The sequence below is a fragment of the Passer domesticus genome, chromosome 2, assembly GCF_036417665.1.
Source record: "Passer domesticus isolate bPasDom1 chromosome 2, bPasDom1.hap1, whole genome shotgun sequence".
NCBI classification, from domain to species: domain Eukaryota; kingdom Metazoa; phylum Chordata; class Aves; order Passeriformes; family Passeridae; genus Passer; species Passer domesticus.
The window spans coordinates 25066536-25084375 of record NC_087475.1 but is presented as its reverse complement, the minus strand read 5'-3'; the positions used below and the strand labels follow the sequence as shown (position 1 = coordinate 25084375).

The following is a 17840-nucleotide window of genomic DNA, read 5'->3' as shown; positions in this document are numbered from 1 at the left end:
AACATGATATTGATTTTTTTTGTTTGGTTAGGGGTTTTTTTTATATACTGTGGCATGGAATTTACAATTTTTTTTCCAAGTAGGCTTCCTCTGAAGCTGACATTGCTATTACATTGGTCAAGTGGTAACTAGTTATTTTTCCTTTATGGATTCAAAGCTTATTCAAAACATGATTCAAAGCTTATTGAAATCAGAGGAACTAGTTTTATTATTGAAGACTATGTTTGGGATGTTTTTTTTTAGTTATAGCTCATCATTATAGACTAATTGGATGATGTGTTTATTGCATCATAAGGTCTTAGGCTTGTGCCCACAGTCCTATCATCCACCTACAAAACCATGCCAACTAAGTATGAAAGTACTCTGAGGCATCAGCCACTTCACCTCCTCCAGTTTAATTCTGACTGGACAGTGCCTGCTATACTGCAAGAACCACATCCCATATACTCAGTTGCTAATACTCTTCCCTCATGTCTGCTCTAGTCTGGCTTACTTCTGGAACCATACTTGTTTGTATCCTTTGCATTTTCCACCAATTTCTCTTATCTGAAGATGAGGATTTTAATATTTTTTTAATATTTTATTTGGCTTTCACTCTCATTGTCACTTTGGGGAATGTAAATTTAGTTGCTGTGTTGGTTTCCATTTGAAGGAGGACAACAATAACACAGAGTTAGCAGGTACCTTTAAGCACTCATTTGTTTGCCTACGTGATGCATCTGTGGTACTTCCCTAACCAAAAATGGGAACAAAGTGGTTTGTTAAGTGTTTCTTCCTCAAATGAGGAATTGCTGCTGCCATCTGAGAGCCTGAGAGCTGTCCATCCTTGCCCCGTGTTCACCCATGCAGCCCTTCAGGATGGTGTTGGCAGATTTGGAGCTCTCCCCCAGATGCATCATAAGCCAGTTGTTGACACTCCCATGAAGAACAAACAATGAAAACTCATTTAATGAAGATTGAATGGATAGATTAGACTTAGTTTCTGAAAAGTGGCAGCAAATAGATGGAAGTGGATGGGGGTGATGAGGCACTTTGCTTTTGGTCTTGGCAAGCTATTAATTCATCTCATGATGTGGCATGAAATAAAATCCCAAGTAATATCCTAAGTATTTGATCATATAGTGACTCCAGTTGACCTCAGCAGCACTAATGCCATGAGTAAACCTTAGCTGTCAGAGATGCAAAGCAATTTAGCAAGTCTTCTATGTATGCCAAGATACATCTTTGTTTTGTGTAAACTTGAGGGAAAAGGCTTTGTATTGGATTATCTATTTTTATGGATTGAAACCAGCACTGATAAGTGCTGGGCTTACTTTGATACCCATGTTTTGTATCTAATTTATTTTGGTTGTGTGGTCCCAAAGCAGTTAAAATATGTAGGAATACTGACTTCCTGTATCAATACAGTCAAAACTGTAGACTTTTTTAAGTAACAGTGTTTGTTCCCAAAATGTTCCAAATAATTTTTTTTAGAAAAACTCATGTAATACATCATCTAACTAAAACTTTCATTTAACTTGTAAACTCAGGGACCATATACACCAAAGAAAATTGCTATAACTATTAAATTTTGATTTTTAATGGCCATGTTATCAAAGCATTTTAATGCTGTGAGTTAATAAATAATAATGTTCCTTTGTGGGGTGGGCACATGATATCCATTAATTCTTTGCAGTGATGAAACACTACAAGAGTCAACTGCATTCTTTAAAATAGACTAGGTCTCATTGTAATCAGTTTCTGTTTTACTGCATAATTCACCTTGACTGTTTAAAGCAGCTTTGTAGTCAGTAATTGGGAGAAGCCTCTTTCCTTTTGCATATCTTTTAATTTTTTTTTGCTTCTGGAATAACAGTTGTTTAGTAAATCAAATAACTAAATGAAAAGGTTCTTTCTATGCTTTGCTTATGTTTTTAGCAGACTTCTTTCCTAAAGACAAGATAACTTGTTTTTAATGTCTGGAAATTGAAAGCTTTTTGTAATATCCAGCTGACAAAAAAAGAAAGAGTTAAGCTTGTACCTATTTTCTCCAACCCCTTTTCCTTTCCACTGATGCAAAAAACTGTGATGGTCGCAACATGAGTGAGGGGGATTTTGTGTCAAGTTTTCCAGCCCATTCTGTGTCCTGCAGTTTGCTGAGCTGAGGAGCCTTAGCTGAAAGGTTCTGGAAAAAAGGGAGTGGTGTTGGATTGGGGAATACTCCCTTTATTGCCTTTGCAATACCTTATGGTGTACACAAATATGAAAGCAGTTATTGAACAGCTGGGGTTTTTTTCAACATGAAAGCCCATTCTGTCATGAATCATCTTTCTCTGGTATTTTTTGTGTTGTCTGTATCATATATATGAAGAAATTTTTGCAGTTTTGATTGACTTTCTTTCATTTTTTCTTTTCAGAGTGAAGGAATTAGTTTTCTCATCATGACCTCAAACAACAGAGTACAACATTCAAAGAAGCTGCTCGGCATATACCTTTTTGTTTATTTGGTTTTTTTGGTTTTTGTTTTTGGGAACTGAAGCTGCTTAACGTTTACTTTTTATTGTTGTTAGTGTTGGTCCTAACAGTTGCATAACTGTTGTGGGCTAAGCCGTACAACAAATCTGGGAGGAAGGGAAGGCAACCTGCCTAACTCATTACCTGTCCATGGCATCTATGTTATCACTTTGCTGCTGTTTCGACAGAAGTTGGAGATGCTCTTTAAATCATAGGAACTTTTCTGCCGGCCTCTTTAACTAATGGCCAATGCCTTCATTTTCTTTTTCTTCAAAGACAAACTGTATTTCTTCTCTGGCATATTGGGGGATTCTGTAACACCTGCTGAAGCAGCAAGATCTGGTATTTACTGGCATAATTTCAAGCCTACGACAGTACTACCTCAGTTCAAAGTAAAGCCGGATTTGCAGTATTGGTGTACAACAGGAACTCCTTTATCTCTGTGCTGAGTTTCTCAAGAACGGTCGCCAGCCTTACTGAACTTGCAACTTGTACAGCTGCTGCTGCTGCTGGGTTTTGAATCACTAGCCGCAGGGTGTACTTCTCAGACAAAGCCTAAACAGGGCACTGAAAAGTCTAAAATGGGATGAGACTCTGTGAATCAGACTTGGACAGAGGATTCAGAGTAGTTAAAAAGTATAAAATTTGTAACTGAAGCAACATAAGTTAAAAACATCAACCTGTATTAGGGGTATATCTGTACCTTTGACACACTTGTTTAATCCTCTCTATGTAGGTGTTTATGTAGGTACTTCAGATTGCAAAAGCCTTTTCTTCTATTTACAAGCTCACTTTTGTCAGCTAACTGTTCTTAGCTGCATTTCTTGTAACCAAAAATCCACATAAGCATGCTAGGAATGCAGGGATGATAATGGGTATCAGGCAGATTCAAGAGCTAATGTTAACACAGTATTATCTTGCCATCTATAGAGTCCTGATACTTGCCTTTTACCAAGAAAGCACCATTGTAGCTGCAGCCACTACTACAGGGATGAACCATTGCAGTCACTTATCCTGAGTTCTTTTCAAGGCTAACTCTGCATCGCATTTCCAGTGGCCTGAAAATCTGAGTGGTGTGGCAGCAACTGTCACAAAAGTCGCATACAACTGTTGCACCAGACTAGCAGAATGTCATGCCACCTTGTTTCTCCTTTGCTTCAAGTGTTTGTGTACATTTTAAGGGTACCCCACCAGTGCCTGCTCTGATAGACATGTAAGTATTACTAAGTTATGAGTTATGTGAGGCTCTTTTCATTATTTTTTTTCTTTAATCATTGTGCTTGGTGGAACCTGTACTTCACCTTTGACAATACATTATCTTCTTTTGGGATTTTTTTTTCCCTGAGGAAGACAAGAGTCAATGTCTTACAAATACAATGAACGGCAATGCAGTCTTCCTGCTTACATGCTGAATTTTTAGAACTGAGGATTGTATTACAAGACAAAGATGAATGTAAACTAATTCCTTCCCTACTCCATGGCACACTTTATTTTTCAGTGTAATTTTTGGGGTCTTAAATCACAGCAAGGCATAGGTTAATACAATATTAGATCTAAAATCAATTTAAATATCTGATCTGATAGTTTTTCTCTTATACTAATGCTGTAAATGGTTATAAGACATTCTAAAATGCTGCTTGTTCAAATCTGGAACTAAAAAATCCTGCATACTTTCGATATTTTCTGTCTGACCCCTCTCTGCCCCCCACCAGCACTGAGTGTGGTACCTGCTGAATTCAGTGTTTTGAATGCCTCTATTTTCAAATATCCCTCTGTATCAATTAAGAAATCATGCCACTAAAACAAATGGCTAAACTGCATACAGTGACTTAAAAAAAAAACCACAACAACTTGACAAAATAATAAAATATTCTCTATCCTGTATATTTCACAAAGGCATATGCAATACTTACATTCTTAATTTAGTTTACAGAATGGAACCAAAATGTATAAATGTTATGTTTGCTAAAACTTCACAATGTATATTGGGTCTTTGTACATTTTGCCTGACTTACCTTAAATTTAAAATATTTTTTGCTATATAACCTTAACAGTTATTAAGCAGTGTTTTCTTTTTGGGTACGTATTGTTTCTGGATATCAAGATGTTAAATATATTTCTTGCTATTGTGATATGACAAGAGACTTAACTTATCTTGCTGTGTCTTCCAATGTACACGCTGTATATAAGGATAAATGTGATGCTGCTGGAGACCAGAATAAATGGAACTAGAGTAGTGTATTGTATTTAGTCTGTATTGTTCATGGATGCTCTCCTTAATAGCCATATGCAATAAAATACATTATTTATGAAAGGAATAAAGTATTTGTGTGCCTATTTTCTCTAGGGGTGAAGTGGATTTTTCTGGTTGTTTATATAAAATTAGTTTTTTCCCTCTTTTGAATGAAAACATGCTTTCTGTGAATAAATCTTACTGCATTGCACATACTTGCTTTGCTTTTAATTCCTGAAACATCATGAAATAATTTTAAATCTTGTTTAAGTATAAAACAATTGGTTTGATAAAAGTGAAGTTTGTGTATTTGAGGAAATCACTAGGAGCAGAAATAATCTTAATTTTTAATTCCAGTTTTAAAAGTGAGTGGAAGATTGTGTGAGCCCTTCTGGCAGCCTGTGTAGTGAGAACAGGCTTGCCCTATAGAGGCTGTGCAGTCACTTCTGCTGGTACAAGGAGAGTGGGAACCTAATGCTGTTTGGAGTTATCTCCTGCTGCTGGTTTGAATGTGGGGAGCCTGGGCTGCAGTCTGAGACACCACAGGGTCACTGTAGCCTGGTTGGTCAGTAGGCCCTTTTTCAGTGTTCCTTGCACCCAGGAAGGTGATGGGTGTGGGTCAGGCTCCTGACAGGGAATGTGGCTGTGAGGGGCAGGGGACACCAACAGCAGCTTCATAAACAGCTCCATGTCTGTTTTGCAGCAGTCTTGGTGAGAACACCTTTGCTTAATCTCAAGAACGTCTGAGTGACATATCTTTGATCAGATGCAAGGAGGAGACATGATCTCACTGTCTTTCGTGTTTAAACTCATTTGAGGTGAAGTCCTGCCTTGGGATATGTGTGCTATATTATGTTATGTGTGTATGTTATATTCTTCGGGCCACATCTGCCACTAAGGGGCTGGTACTTTCATGGTTGCCTGATGTTTTGGGGATGGTTCATACAAGGACCACACTTGTACACCTTGGCCTTTAAAGCACAAAACCTGGCTCACTGTGGCAAGTTCCTTCCTCTGAAAGTGGCTTGAATGGAAAAGAGCAGTTCTCTTTCTTGCAGCAGTAGGATCATCCTGTGGCTGCTGGAGTGTCCATATAAGCCACTTGTGGCTACAAAGTGCAGAAATAAATGTAAATGCTCCCCCTGAGAGAACGTTCAGTTCCCTCTCTCATCTGTCCTGACCTTGTCTGTAGGCTTTTCTAGGGGAGAGAAAATGGGACATTGAGTTTCCTAGTGCCTACATCCTCAGCAAGAAAAAGCAATTGTTTCAGTCTTTGAAATTCCTCTGGAGAAATACAGCTATCCAAAAGAACTTCCTCAGTTTTCTGCTGTCAGTAGGGTATGAGAGTGGTACCTTACAATACCATGGAAAACCAATGTCTTTGGTAAGACATCTGGAAATCCAGTATCAGATTCTCTGGAAGGTACAATTTCTGATAAGCAGAAAATAAAAAAAATCCTTGAATATTTGTTTCCCTCAGTTTAATGTGATGTAGGATGCTTTGAAACAGAGCAACATTTGCACTGACTTGGAGGTGGTGCTGTTCAGACATTTTCTAGTGACTGTACTTCTCCAGGATAAGAAGTCCATGGCTTCCAGTCTCCTTGAGAGCCTGCAATTACTGTTTGTGGTACATGGTTCAGCAAGGGTTGATACATGTCCAGGTGTCATCCCAGCTTGCTTTCTATTCTCAGACACCATGGGAATACATAAGGGTTTAGGTCCTTGCTGCACTCATTCTAAAGTAATCTGAGTGTTCTGGGGTTTGCTTTTGGGAGAGCCATTGCTGAATAGCATAAAGGCAGCAGATTTAGCTGGAGGTGCAAGCCTTAATGCTCTGTAGGAGGCAAATCACTGACCAAAACTTTTAGTGTATTACTACAGCTTCAGTCTTTTCCAGATAGCTTTTCCACCTTGAGAAACTTCAGCTTCAGCCAGCTCTTGCAGAGATCAAAAAAGTAATAGGGATAGAAAATGTCATCATTAATTTTTGAAAAGATAGATCCCAGTTGGGCTTTTTTTTCACTTTTTTTGTTAAGTTTATCATTGTGATGTGTCCTATCTACATACCAGACTAAACATATGTTTTATAATGTTTAGTGTAGGGAAGGGGAAACCATGGCCTGTGGGGTGGATATGACACATAACATTGCTTCACATGAGCTATGGCCTAATTTTTTTTCATTTTATTAGGAAACATAGTGTCATATGTTGAATGTACGGCTGCCAAATGTTTTTGAAAAGTCCACTTGATCTTCAATATTTCTTCACAGGGCCTCCTTGTGTTTTCTCTTTTCATGTTCTCTTTTCCCCTTTGCTAAAAATGAGTAATAAATACAATTATAAAAATGCATCAGTAAGTGCTAAAGTGAATGTAGAAGGAGCCTCTACAGGCTGAGGTGAGGAGCACTACAGCTAAAATACGAGCTCTTACATAAGAAGAGGATGTAAACATCAGGCTATGTTTACATGTCTCAACTGGAGGAGGCAAAAGGTGGAATTAGACACACCTTGAAACATCCATTAATATGAATACGAGGAGGAGCTAGATAAAGGAGCAGATTTCCCTTAGGTGGAAACATGCTTTCTGTAGATGGACCATTCAATTGAACTCCCACATTTGACAGCAGTTAGCCATTAGTATATTATTCTGCCTCAACCTTTAAAACTTCTGCTACTGCTCATTAAAGTAGTTTTCCTTCTCATTACATTATGATCACAATTATGGGTGTAACAATTCATTCATTGGTGCGAATAAGCTATGTTGCAGAGCTGAACATCCAGGCCTACCATTCTACCTCAGTCAAACTTCAACATCGAAATTTTGCTCAAGCAAAAGGTCCAGACCTTGTGACAGTACTTCGATTTCTCCCCACAGGAAGTAAACTGACCTGTGTGTGTAATTCAAAATATGAGATCAATTGATGAAACTTATAAGGGATGAACTAACTACGTCTCCACTAGAATATTATTGTATAAAAGTCTGACCTTAAAAGTGTAGAGTTAACACATGCTCTTATCTTTTAAAAGATTCCTTTCACCAAGGCATAATAGCTTTTTGAACAAGTACACTAAATGGCTGTGCAAAGGTGTTCTGGTACCCCCTGTAAGATCTTCAAGGCATAATCTAATTATCTGATGCTACAAAATATTACAACTGTATTTGACAGAGCAGTTTCTCCTGGGGAAAAAAATAATTTCTGTATCATTGGCCCTTTACTGGCAATTTAGCTGATTTAGGTGCAGATGTTGAAGAGAGGACTATCCTGCAAAAGAACAAGAAAGTAGCGCAGGGACAGGGGACGTATTATGCCTTCACTTGAGCTGTGTGATAAACATAGGTGAAGGTGTCATGGTTCATGTACATGACTATAGACTTTAACAAGCTACCTAGATAAAGGAGAAATAATGAGTGCAAGGCAACAATGTTGCCATGTCTCATATTTTACTTAATCCAGTCCAGAGGTAACGATGAGGTGTTTACCCCTTCCCTATGGAGCAGTGATTGCCTTGAATTACCTCACACTTGGTGTTGTGATGACACAGACACTGGGGAGTAAGCTTATGCTGGTCAGCTACAACGTGACCACCAGCTGCCCTTTTACTGCTGCCAGTTGGTAGTTTAAATATCACAAGCTGTTGCACAAAGATAAACTCTGGAGCCCTGGTTCCAGTGGCCACTGATTAGGAATATGCTACCATTGCATTCATGGTGATTTACTGCAGCTGCAGCTCTGATTCAGAGTAATTTGGAAGGTTGTTTATGTATTTCTGATACATTTGTCTTAAAACCTTATGTCCTCTAAAGGCTGTTCTGCCTTTATATCTCTTGTGATATAAGATTGCCTTTGAGCAGTACTTCAGGAAATGTAATTATAGTCAGTAGTTTATCATGTCTAGCAAGCTGTTCCATGTAAATATCTTGGTTTTTAAGTGGGGTACATGAAGAATATTTTCTTTCCTAGAAGGCCAAACCTCACAATGACTGCCCATTTTCTCAAGGCCAAACTGCTTTTAAGTGACTTTTTTTAAAAAAATTCTGGTTCAATGTGTCAATGGAAGCAGAGTGGAATTTTCAAGACTAGTCTATGCCTTTAGCCAGTGAATCAATAAATCCAGTATTTATTTCAGCTGCAGATAAATGAATGTTTTTCTAAAGGTTTCATAAAAGTAAAGGTTAAATTTTAATCTTATTTATCTAAGAACAAATATTAAAGTGTTTCTACTTTGAGTAGAGTCTTTTCTTAGTAACAAACTTGACAGAAGAGGAATAATGTTTTCCTTCTTTGCCTGTGATGCATCATGTTGAATATCCCAGTGCTGGATTCTATATTATTTTAATCAAATAATGGTTTTACTATTTCACAGGAAAGACTTTCAGTGTATAAACATTTAATTTTTTTACTGACTATGTCTGCATTTCTCAGATGGTAACAGACCCAGGATTTTTCTGTTCTAAGGGAATAAAAACCAAATGAAATTTCTAATTTGGCAGCTGTAGTCCGTTGCCTTCAAAACCAGAGAAAAGGTACCACAAAAAATCCAAGACAGCATAATTTTCATTTTGGAAAGTTGCTCTTTTGTTTTTGATGTACTTGGAGTACACCGTTATTTCCATGATCTTTGCTCTTCATTTACAGGCATGCAGATTAGGGGAAACATCCAGGGGCCATGGACAGAAGAACCTTATTTATGCTTGGATTTATCTTTATGCTTTCCAGCCACTGAACTCCCTGTCTTGTGATAAATTATACATTCCAGAAATGCTGTTGTTCTACACTGTGATTGTCCTCAATTTGATATATAAAGCAGTGATACACCATCTCAGTTTGAGGTGCACCATCAGTCTGTGTGTGAAGTTCTCCCACACTGTTCAGAAAAATGCTCTGGTTCTCCTCTTATGCAGCAAGAATGTCAACTGATACTCTTGACAAAGGCCTAATTATACTTGTTATTGCTCAAGAAATCTCATGCTTTGTGTGTGTTCAAATATATTTTGTCAGATGTCAATGTATTTGGAAGATGATGGTTGGTTGGTTGGTTGGTTCGTTGGTTGGTTGGTTGGTTGGTTGGTTGTCCCGTTTTGCTAATGAGTGGGTGACTATTTTACTTGTCCTCAAGCACAGAAGAACTACAAGGTGATATCTCTGAGTGTTCCTTGAATGATAATTCAAATGACCCTGCAACTTTTGTCAGCCATCAGACTTCATCTGCCTGCCTCAGAGCCTGAAACATGGGCTGTGCCCCTCTCTTAGTGTGTCTGTAAGTCATCATATTGATCTGTGGGACTAAGATGTAGCAAAGGCAAGAGCTCTGTAAAGCTGTTTTTGAACCTGTCTCCCTACATTAATCTGCAAGGAAGCTTTGGAAGCTGTCTGACTTGAGCAAAAGAAAAGTGGGACTTTTTGTATCTCCTTTAGCATTTCAGGTTTTTCAGGAGCCTTACAAGGGAAGAAATAACCCCTCCAGCTAAGTACAGAGCTGTGTGCATCATTGAACAGGAAACCTTTATGGTATGGAAGCAGTGTAATACTGAATGCAACTTCCCTGGGTGAGCTATGGGATGGATGGATGCATCATCTGCCCATCCGCTCAGGCTGCTCCCGCTCCAGCCAACAACTCTTGGAATGTCACAAAACATCTCCCCAGTGAGAGGGCAGGAGTGGGACCCTCCAGGTATTTTAGTGTGGGGGTCCCACTTGTCGATTTCTCTGGGTCTGGATTGAAGGCACTTTAGACAGTAGTTCATGTTTGGATTCAGGTGTTTATTGTTTCTTATCAGTAAAACAGTCTCACTACTGGGAGTTTGGCATCTTTTCATTAGAAGGCACAAAATGGCTAACAATCTCTTGTTCAAGGTCTTTTAAGACTAAACTATCCAATTAAGAACTGACACTTAGATTACTTTCCCTTTTAACCCAATAACTGATCCCAAAGAGCCCACAATGTGGACTTTTCTGCCCAATTACAAAATGCCACCCAAACCCAACAAGAAGAAGGAAGAAGAAGAAGGAAGAAGAAACCCAGGACAACACCTTGTGCCCTCCATCTTGCTTCCATCCTCAACATACTAAAAATCCCAAAACCTAAATTTCTCACCAAGTGATACACCTACACTACTCTCTATAATCTATTTCACACTTTTGTGGATTCTAGTCTAGAAGTCTAGTAGGAAAATTTCTCCATTAATGAGGGTCAAAGTCAGTGCTCCCCTGGGGGTCAGGGCACCCCAGAGCAGACAGATAAATATTCCTGGTGCCCTGGGTTTCCGTATTTTAGTGCTTTCCCCAAAGGGAGGTGTTCCCAGGCTGGCTGCACTCATCGCTGTGTGTGTGGCACGGCCATCGCTCGCGTTGTGTCTGCCCCGTTGACAGCACTGCAGAGCCTTTGTCAGCAGCTTTGCTGTGCTTTCAGGGATCCCCTGCCTGATTTCCATGTCTGCCTCCTTGGCGAGAAGCCAGCGTTTTGTTTACCTCTTAAAAGAAGATTCATGAATGTGTTTTTCCTGTTCAAATTTATTTGTGTGTCATTTACCCTGCATAGATAATTTTGATTTGCTGGTACTGTTTTCTGTTTGCTGGGGAGTATGGGGGGTTTGTTTTTATCATTAATATATTAGTGAGCTAAGTAATTGTTTGCAAAATGAACCACATACCATTTGTGGTTAAAGGGTTTTTTAATTTTGTTTGTTGTTTTTTTATTTTTAATTTTTAAAGTTTCTGAACCAAGTTTGGCTAGCAGTTATTTTTATGCAGCCCTACTGAAGTCAATACAATTCCTTAGTTAGAATGGAGCATCATACTCAGCCTGCTGTAGCTTTCTCTCAAGTGTTGTAGAAAGGGTGTATTTATGTGACATATCCAGGATTGCCAGAGCCAGTGGCCCTGCAAAAGGACTAGATGCAATCTGAATGCTAGCAAATGAAGCCCCATAGTTCCAAACTGCCAGGAAAAGGTAACCTGACAAATTCAAAGAAGTAATGCTCAAGATATTAATCTGCATTAACATTACACTACTGCCAAAAGTGGTGATGCTATTTTAGCAGAGAAATCATATTCAGGTTTTTTGATGGTGTAGACAAGCACATCAAACAAAGTGGTGAGAAAGCAGCAATTTCACAACTTTCACTGCACAATGTGTATTCTACAGAGTGTGTAGCTTTTTTTAAATTTTATTTTTAAATGATGAGACAACAGTGAAATTAGCAGAGTCCCTTCCCTTCTTGTTACATGCATTAAATGATTTTTCAAGGTTTCTGTGGTCACTTTGTGTATTCTTGATGGGCTGTGAAATGAGAAGTTACTAAAGAGTGACTGTGCTCACAGTGCACTCTGCTCCTTTCACTCTGCTTTTAGTGAGTGAACATGAAGGGAATGGTGCCTGGGGCAGTGAGACAGGTAGGGAGCAGTAACCTGTGGCTGCCAGGGCTCTGAGAGCCCTCCAGGTAGAGGGGAAAGGAGAGGCCAGATGTCCAACATATTGCAGGGGGTTACAATGGTTCTCATGTGATTATTTAAGCATAGGAGTTCATAAAAAGCAAGAGTCGTAGCACAAGCTTTTCCATTCCTCAGTCCTGGAGCTTAATTAAGTTTGTCCTACAAACTGTCATTTTGGGATGAAATTATTTTAATCATTTAATCAAATGAATTCAAGGTCAGATTGAGAGAAGGAGCTAATGAATACATTCTGAAAGAAAGACACTTTCTGTTCAGTGCCACTCTGTCAGGGAATAGCTGAGATCAATTTCCTCTTCCTATAAAGACATAGCACTGGGGCTTAAAAGATTTATGTTAAACAAAAAATAAATCTCCTCCTTTCAGGATGGAAAGAATGTGATTGATTGGCTCCCTTGAAGAAAGGAAGTCCTTGTCTAATTAACGCCTCCATTTGCTTTTTTTAAGGTAAAGCATTAAGTGATGATGTGTAATGATCTTTTGTTCCATATTCTGCTTCCAATTCTGCTAGACCAGTGAGTTAGGGTCAGCAATGCAACATTTTCCACTGGCCTCATGACCACAGTGAAGAGGATTTTGAAAGCCAGCTTCCACATTCACTCCTCAAAAGAGAGACATGTTCCAAAAAAGTGTAAGATCTCTGTCATCATGAATACCTATGTTTCAAGTTTAAAAACCTGTTTCCTTGGTAACTAGACTTGTTAGGCTGGTCTGCTCATACCATGCATGCAGAGGCCACCACATACCATAAAAAGCTTATTGAGCCATTTAGCAAAAAAATGTAATGCCTTAGAATTTTGTACTAATTTTAAAGAATTCCTGAGACAAAAGAAAATCTTCCTCTGCTGCTCTCCTTGTGCTGTATAAAATCTTCTACTATGATGCTGGAAGGTATCAGGATGGAGAATGGCAATAGTGACTTTGTGAAAGTCATTCCTCTCTGGACCTGCTTCTCTATCACAATTCCTTCCTGGATTCCTCCCAAGCATGGTCAGCTGTGAGACCCATTTATTGTATTTTTTCTGTCTATGAATGCTGCTGTTAGGGAAGACATTTTAAACTTGGCTATTCGGGGCATATCTCTGTGCTGTCGTCACATAGCTGTGTGATGGGCATTAACTTGGATATCCCTGACTGGCAATTTGACTCCCCACACCCAGACACTGTACATTCATAGCATCTTGGTTGCCTGCCATTTAGCCCATCTGTTGGATTGACTCTTTGCCCATTTAAAAGTCAGTCAGACAGGGGTGTAGGTGCCAAGAAATGTGAATTGAGAAGAGAAGCCTGCATAACGCTGCTGGCAGAGCATCTTCAGTAAGAGCCTCCTCCTTTGTGGCAGCCATCACTGCCAGATGCCTCCCTACAGTGGGTTACAACTGCTGACATTTGTGTACCAAGAAAAGGAGACAGGAGCAGAAAAAAGGAGGGAAGAGTTTCCAGGCTAGCCTTGGCAACTTGCAAGGCAAGCTGTGCTCTTGCAGGTACTTGGTTCACAGCACAAGTAAGAGACATATTGAGATTGCAGGGTATTGAAAAGTTACTCAGTGGGAAGGGGAGCACATCCTTAGTGTGCTAAGGTGAACCTGAGGTAGCCCATTACACTTAAGGACAGAGCCAATGACCCAGCAAAGATAGCTGCAGGAGCCCAGTAAAGGTATTTCTCCTCCTCTTCTTTGTAGGGGACCTATACCAGAGTGTTAGGGGAGTGTTTCTGAATGTGGGGTGGGTCCAACCATGCCTTATGGTCATCTCTCAGCCACAATTGGGTTGTGCAGTGAATTAATTAATCTCTGTATAAAATTTGTAATCCAAATCTGGAGAGTGTCAGGCACACACATGTTTGCAATAATGTCCATAAATGCACGTTTCACTTCAAGATTGGCTCACCAGAATTACTTTATCTCTGAGACTAACTTGTGTGTCTGTCTTCTTTGCCTGGACAGCCCAGCCCTTCATTTCTGCTGAATGAATGCTGCCCTTTGTACCAGAAGCACAGGTAGTCACCTTCCATCATCATTACTACACTTGAATATAGCAGAGAAATATCTCCAGTCTGTCAGTGGCTATGGTTCAGCAGTGCATTGCAACCTAACTAGTATTGAATGGATAATTTTATTTTCTGATCAAAATTGAAACATAAATAGATGTGTGAGGCCAGTCTGAACTTCAGATTGTTTTAGATAATTCTTTTTATTGATGAAAAGAATCATCCCAATCCAGGTGAACAGCTCTGATTGATTTCAATTACTTTATTATATTTCCAGACTTTTTTTGGTTTGTTGTTTGAGTTTTTTGCGTCTTTTTGTGTCAAACAAAGATGTGGCTTTCCCAGTTACCTTCATGAAATACAGTATGGCACAATGTGCCCATAATTAGTGCAGAGATGGTGTCTGTCTTCTCATGAACCTGAGGAAGAAGTTTGTGGAGTGCACTAGAAGCAAAGAATTGCTTTTTAATTGTTTTTTAATTTGAAGGCCTGTGTTTTCATTTGAGGGAGCTTTTAGGCATCAGAAAAGATTATTTTTGTGATCATCCAACTCCTTCTCCATCTTTTGTTATTTTCTCTTTCTTTTGCCCAATGTCTAATCACAAGCAGAGAACCCAAATTTCTGCAAGCCTGAGCTAATATGCTGAAGAAGTAGCACACCAAACGTGATGTCTGATGCTGTGCTCCACATTCCCTGATGTCAGCAAGTAACACTGAGGAATCTGGTGTTTAGCATGTCATCTCCGAGCCAAGAATTAGGGACCACTGCCTGAGGGGACAAGAAGCAGATTTAGTGTGTCTGCTTGTCAGTTAATAGTCAGCCTTATGTTGTACAGTAACGACTCTACTTGCTCATTACAAGGAAAGTTAACAACCAGTTAGAATACAGGAAAAATTCCAAGCAAGAGTAACAATTCTCCCTCCATGCCCTATTTACATCACTGTTAGGCAGCTTGCTGCAATTCTAAACACATATGGTATTAGGTAGTACCAAAATTATTAGGTGCTGATGCACGTGTATCTTTTGCAACACCCATTGGCTTTTATGTGGTGTGCTAGCCATGTGTCCCACCTTCTATGCCTCTTCCCTTAGCCCCTCTGATCTTACACTCTTGATCTGTAAGATGTAGCCTGCACAATCCTCTGCCTGCAAGGTGTAGATACATGATGGGGAAGTGAGTGCTCTTGCTTGTCCCCAGCCATGGCACTGATCCATATTCCAGGAGAGTGTTGTGGGGGAGATGAGTTTGGAAAAGGACCAGGGCTTTGGGGATACAGGGACTGGTGGGGATAAGGTAAGCCATGTTTCCAGAAAAAGGAGAAAATCAGAAAGCCAGGTTGGAAAGGAGGAGTTCAGTAAGCCATGGGATGAGAGAAAAAAGAGAGTTCTATGGATAAAAGAGTAGGAGACAGGAAGAAGAGAAGGTGCTGGAAGTGCAGGTCTCACAGTGCTGCTTTCCTTGTGTCTACTCCAGTGTGGTCTGCTGGAAAAGTCCCATTGTCTGGAAAACAGAGGTGTTAAATATTTAGTGCAAGGTGCTGCACCTGGGTTTGGGCAATCACAGACATGAGCACAGACTGGGAGAAGTCACAGAAAACAGCCCTATGAAAGAAGAACTTGGGGATTCACATAGATGAAAAGCTGGGAATGAACTAAAAACATGTTTTCAGAGCCCAGAAAGTCAATTGTGTCCTGGGCTGCACCCAAAGCAGCATGGCCAGTGGGTTGAAGATGATTCAAATGGCAATGTATAAATCCACAGTCCAATACAGGTAGTTGCTTGTCAATAGATCAATCCATCCTGGGGAAAAAAAGAAGCACAGAAGAATGAACAGCATCACATAGGAAATACTTAATATTCGGTCTGACTGGTAGTAGGAAATATGAAAGTTGTAAGAATTGAAAAAAAAAAGTAAAATACCCTCCTAATGTTAAAGTGCTGCAGCCCAATAATAGTTCCAGTCAATGAAAGCAGCCTTTTAAAATAGCACAGCCTAATTCCTCACTCTTCTTCCATGTACTCTAACAGGCAGTCTTGCCAGCAGACTGCTGCTTTTTGGTCCCAGAAAAATATTGGGGTTTTTTCCCCTTATTAAAAACTATTCAGAACTCAGCTGAGAAAAACACATATTATTTATTTAAACTGTCTGTTAAAACCAAATTAATTATTTTGGCATTTATTTTTCCCTATATCTTTCAGCCAGAGATTGTGAGTGTCCTAACCTAGGTCCCCTTCCCATTTTGGATCATGTGTTGCTATCCAGTGTTTGTAAAATGCATCCTTTTGAGTTCTAGTGGTTATCTAATGGATACTCAGCATTAACATAGTTAAAACCATTTATAAACCAGTGTAATATACGTATGCTGCATGTTCTGTATACTTTCTTTGTGTAAGCTTTATGCCTTCACTTTTATAAATATCCTGTATAAGTAGCAGCCTCTTAACACTTTTACAGCACGTTGCTGTGGAGGAGGTGCTTCCAAAACAGGTCAGTGAATTTGGAGGCTACAGCACAAAGGAATGGCTCTGGTGCCACAGTCGTTCCCAGCCAAGTTAAACTAGCAGACAGCACTGCCACTGGAATAGGCAGGCCTGCATTCTCTTTGCCCCTGTGAGTATTTAGAATCATTGAGTGGTCTGGATTGGAAGGAACATTAAAGATCATCTTGTTCCAACACCCTGCCCATGGGCTTCCCCCTCGAACTTAAGCAATTCCTGGTGCTTCATGCAGCTGCGCAGCACGCTAGGCAGGGAAACCCACCCAGGAGAAAGCTGTGTCAGGAAAAGCAGCTTGGATAGCTCAAATGTGGGTCTGCTCCCCACTCTGGTCCACTGCAGCAACATGCACCTTTTGAATGCAGAAAAGGGGAGAGGGCAATGTTGAATCAGAAAAAAAAAAAAGGGATTGCTTCTTTTGGCCTCAATGTTGGATCAAAGTGTTTGTGAAATTAAAAGTCTCTGAGTGGTTAAACCATGAATAAAAATTTATTCTGGCTGAGAATTTTCTCTGGTCAATGGTAAGCAGCATCCATTCCATCAGGCTCCTGGAATATAGGCAATTAATCTATTTATTTTTTACTAGGGTTTTTTTGTGTAAATTTGTATACTATTGCTTGACTGCAGCAAGTCTTTTCCAGTCTGAGTCAGTTTCTCTCTTTGCTTGTACTCCAAACTGAGATGATATAAGGGACTGACACCATTTTGCACTTTTGGGGGGAGGCCTTCATTGTCTCCATGACAACAGTGCCCTTCAGCAGTCACTGGTGGGGTCTTGAGCCCTTCCAGGCATGAAGAACACTGTGGTGTTCTTGCATGTGTGTAGTTAGCAGGAGGCAACCAGAGAGCAGCAGGAATGACGACCGCCCTTCAGTCTGGCTGCTGTTCCTCCCACAGTCTTCTGATCCAAAAGGCAGATGAGGTTAATTTAACAGTCTGCAATAAAAGACACTTTTTCAGGTACTTGTGTGGGGGTGTCTGAGACACTCACTGCCTTTACCAGTGTCATTTATGTGTGCAAGCACAGCTTTTGCCCCACACAGACTACAGCTGTTTGCACAATGCGTCTGAGTGAGGTAACCACATATGAAGCAAGGTCCAGCCTGACCAGCAGTCCTCAGTGAAAATATGTGCAGTTCAGCACAAAAATTGAAGTCTTCCAAACATTGCAC

At 39.9% G+C, this 17840-nt stretch overlaps 1 protein-coding gene and 2 long non-coding RNA genes across 4 annotated transcripts in view; 2 read left to right on the top strand and 1 right to left on the bottom strand.

The window, feature by feature from the left end:
• IRS2 (insulin receptor substrate 2) overlaps nucleotides 1–4937 on the top strand; it is a 28996-nt gene extending 24059 nt beyond the window's left edge. For both annotated transcript variants that reach the window (XM_064407785.1, XM_064407783.1), the window contains one exon: nucleotides 2397–4937. In XM_064407785.1, coding sequence (XP_064263855.1) covers nucleotides 2397–2401 — 5 coding nt within the window. In that variant the 3' untranslated portion in view covers nucleotides 2402–4937. The remainder of the gene's footprint in view (nucleotides 1–2396) is intronic.
• Nucleotides 4938–6890: 1953 nt separating this feature from the next.
• LOC135295264 (uncharacterized) lies at nucleotides 6891–8193 on the bottom strand. Its single transcript, XR_010357302.1, has 2 exons — nucleotides 8117–8193; nucleotides 6891–7043 (listed from the first exon to the last, which is right to left on the bottom strand). It is a non-coding gene; the product is annotated as an uncharacterized LOC135295264 (long non-coding RNA).
• Nucleotides 8194–8273: 80 nt separating this feature from the next.
• Nucleotides 8274–9624, top strand: LOC135295263 (uncharacterized). The gene is made up of 3 exons (XR_010357301.1): nucleotides 8274–8482; nucleotides 9154–9254; nucleotides 9367–9624. It is a non-coding gene; the product is annotated as an uncharacterized LOC135295263 (long non-coding RNA).
• Nucleotides 9625–17840: the final 8216 nt, after the last annotated feature.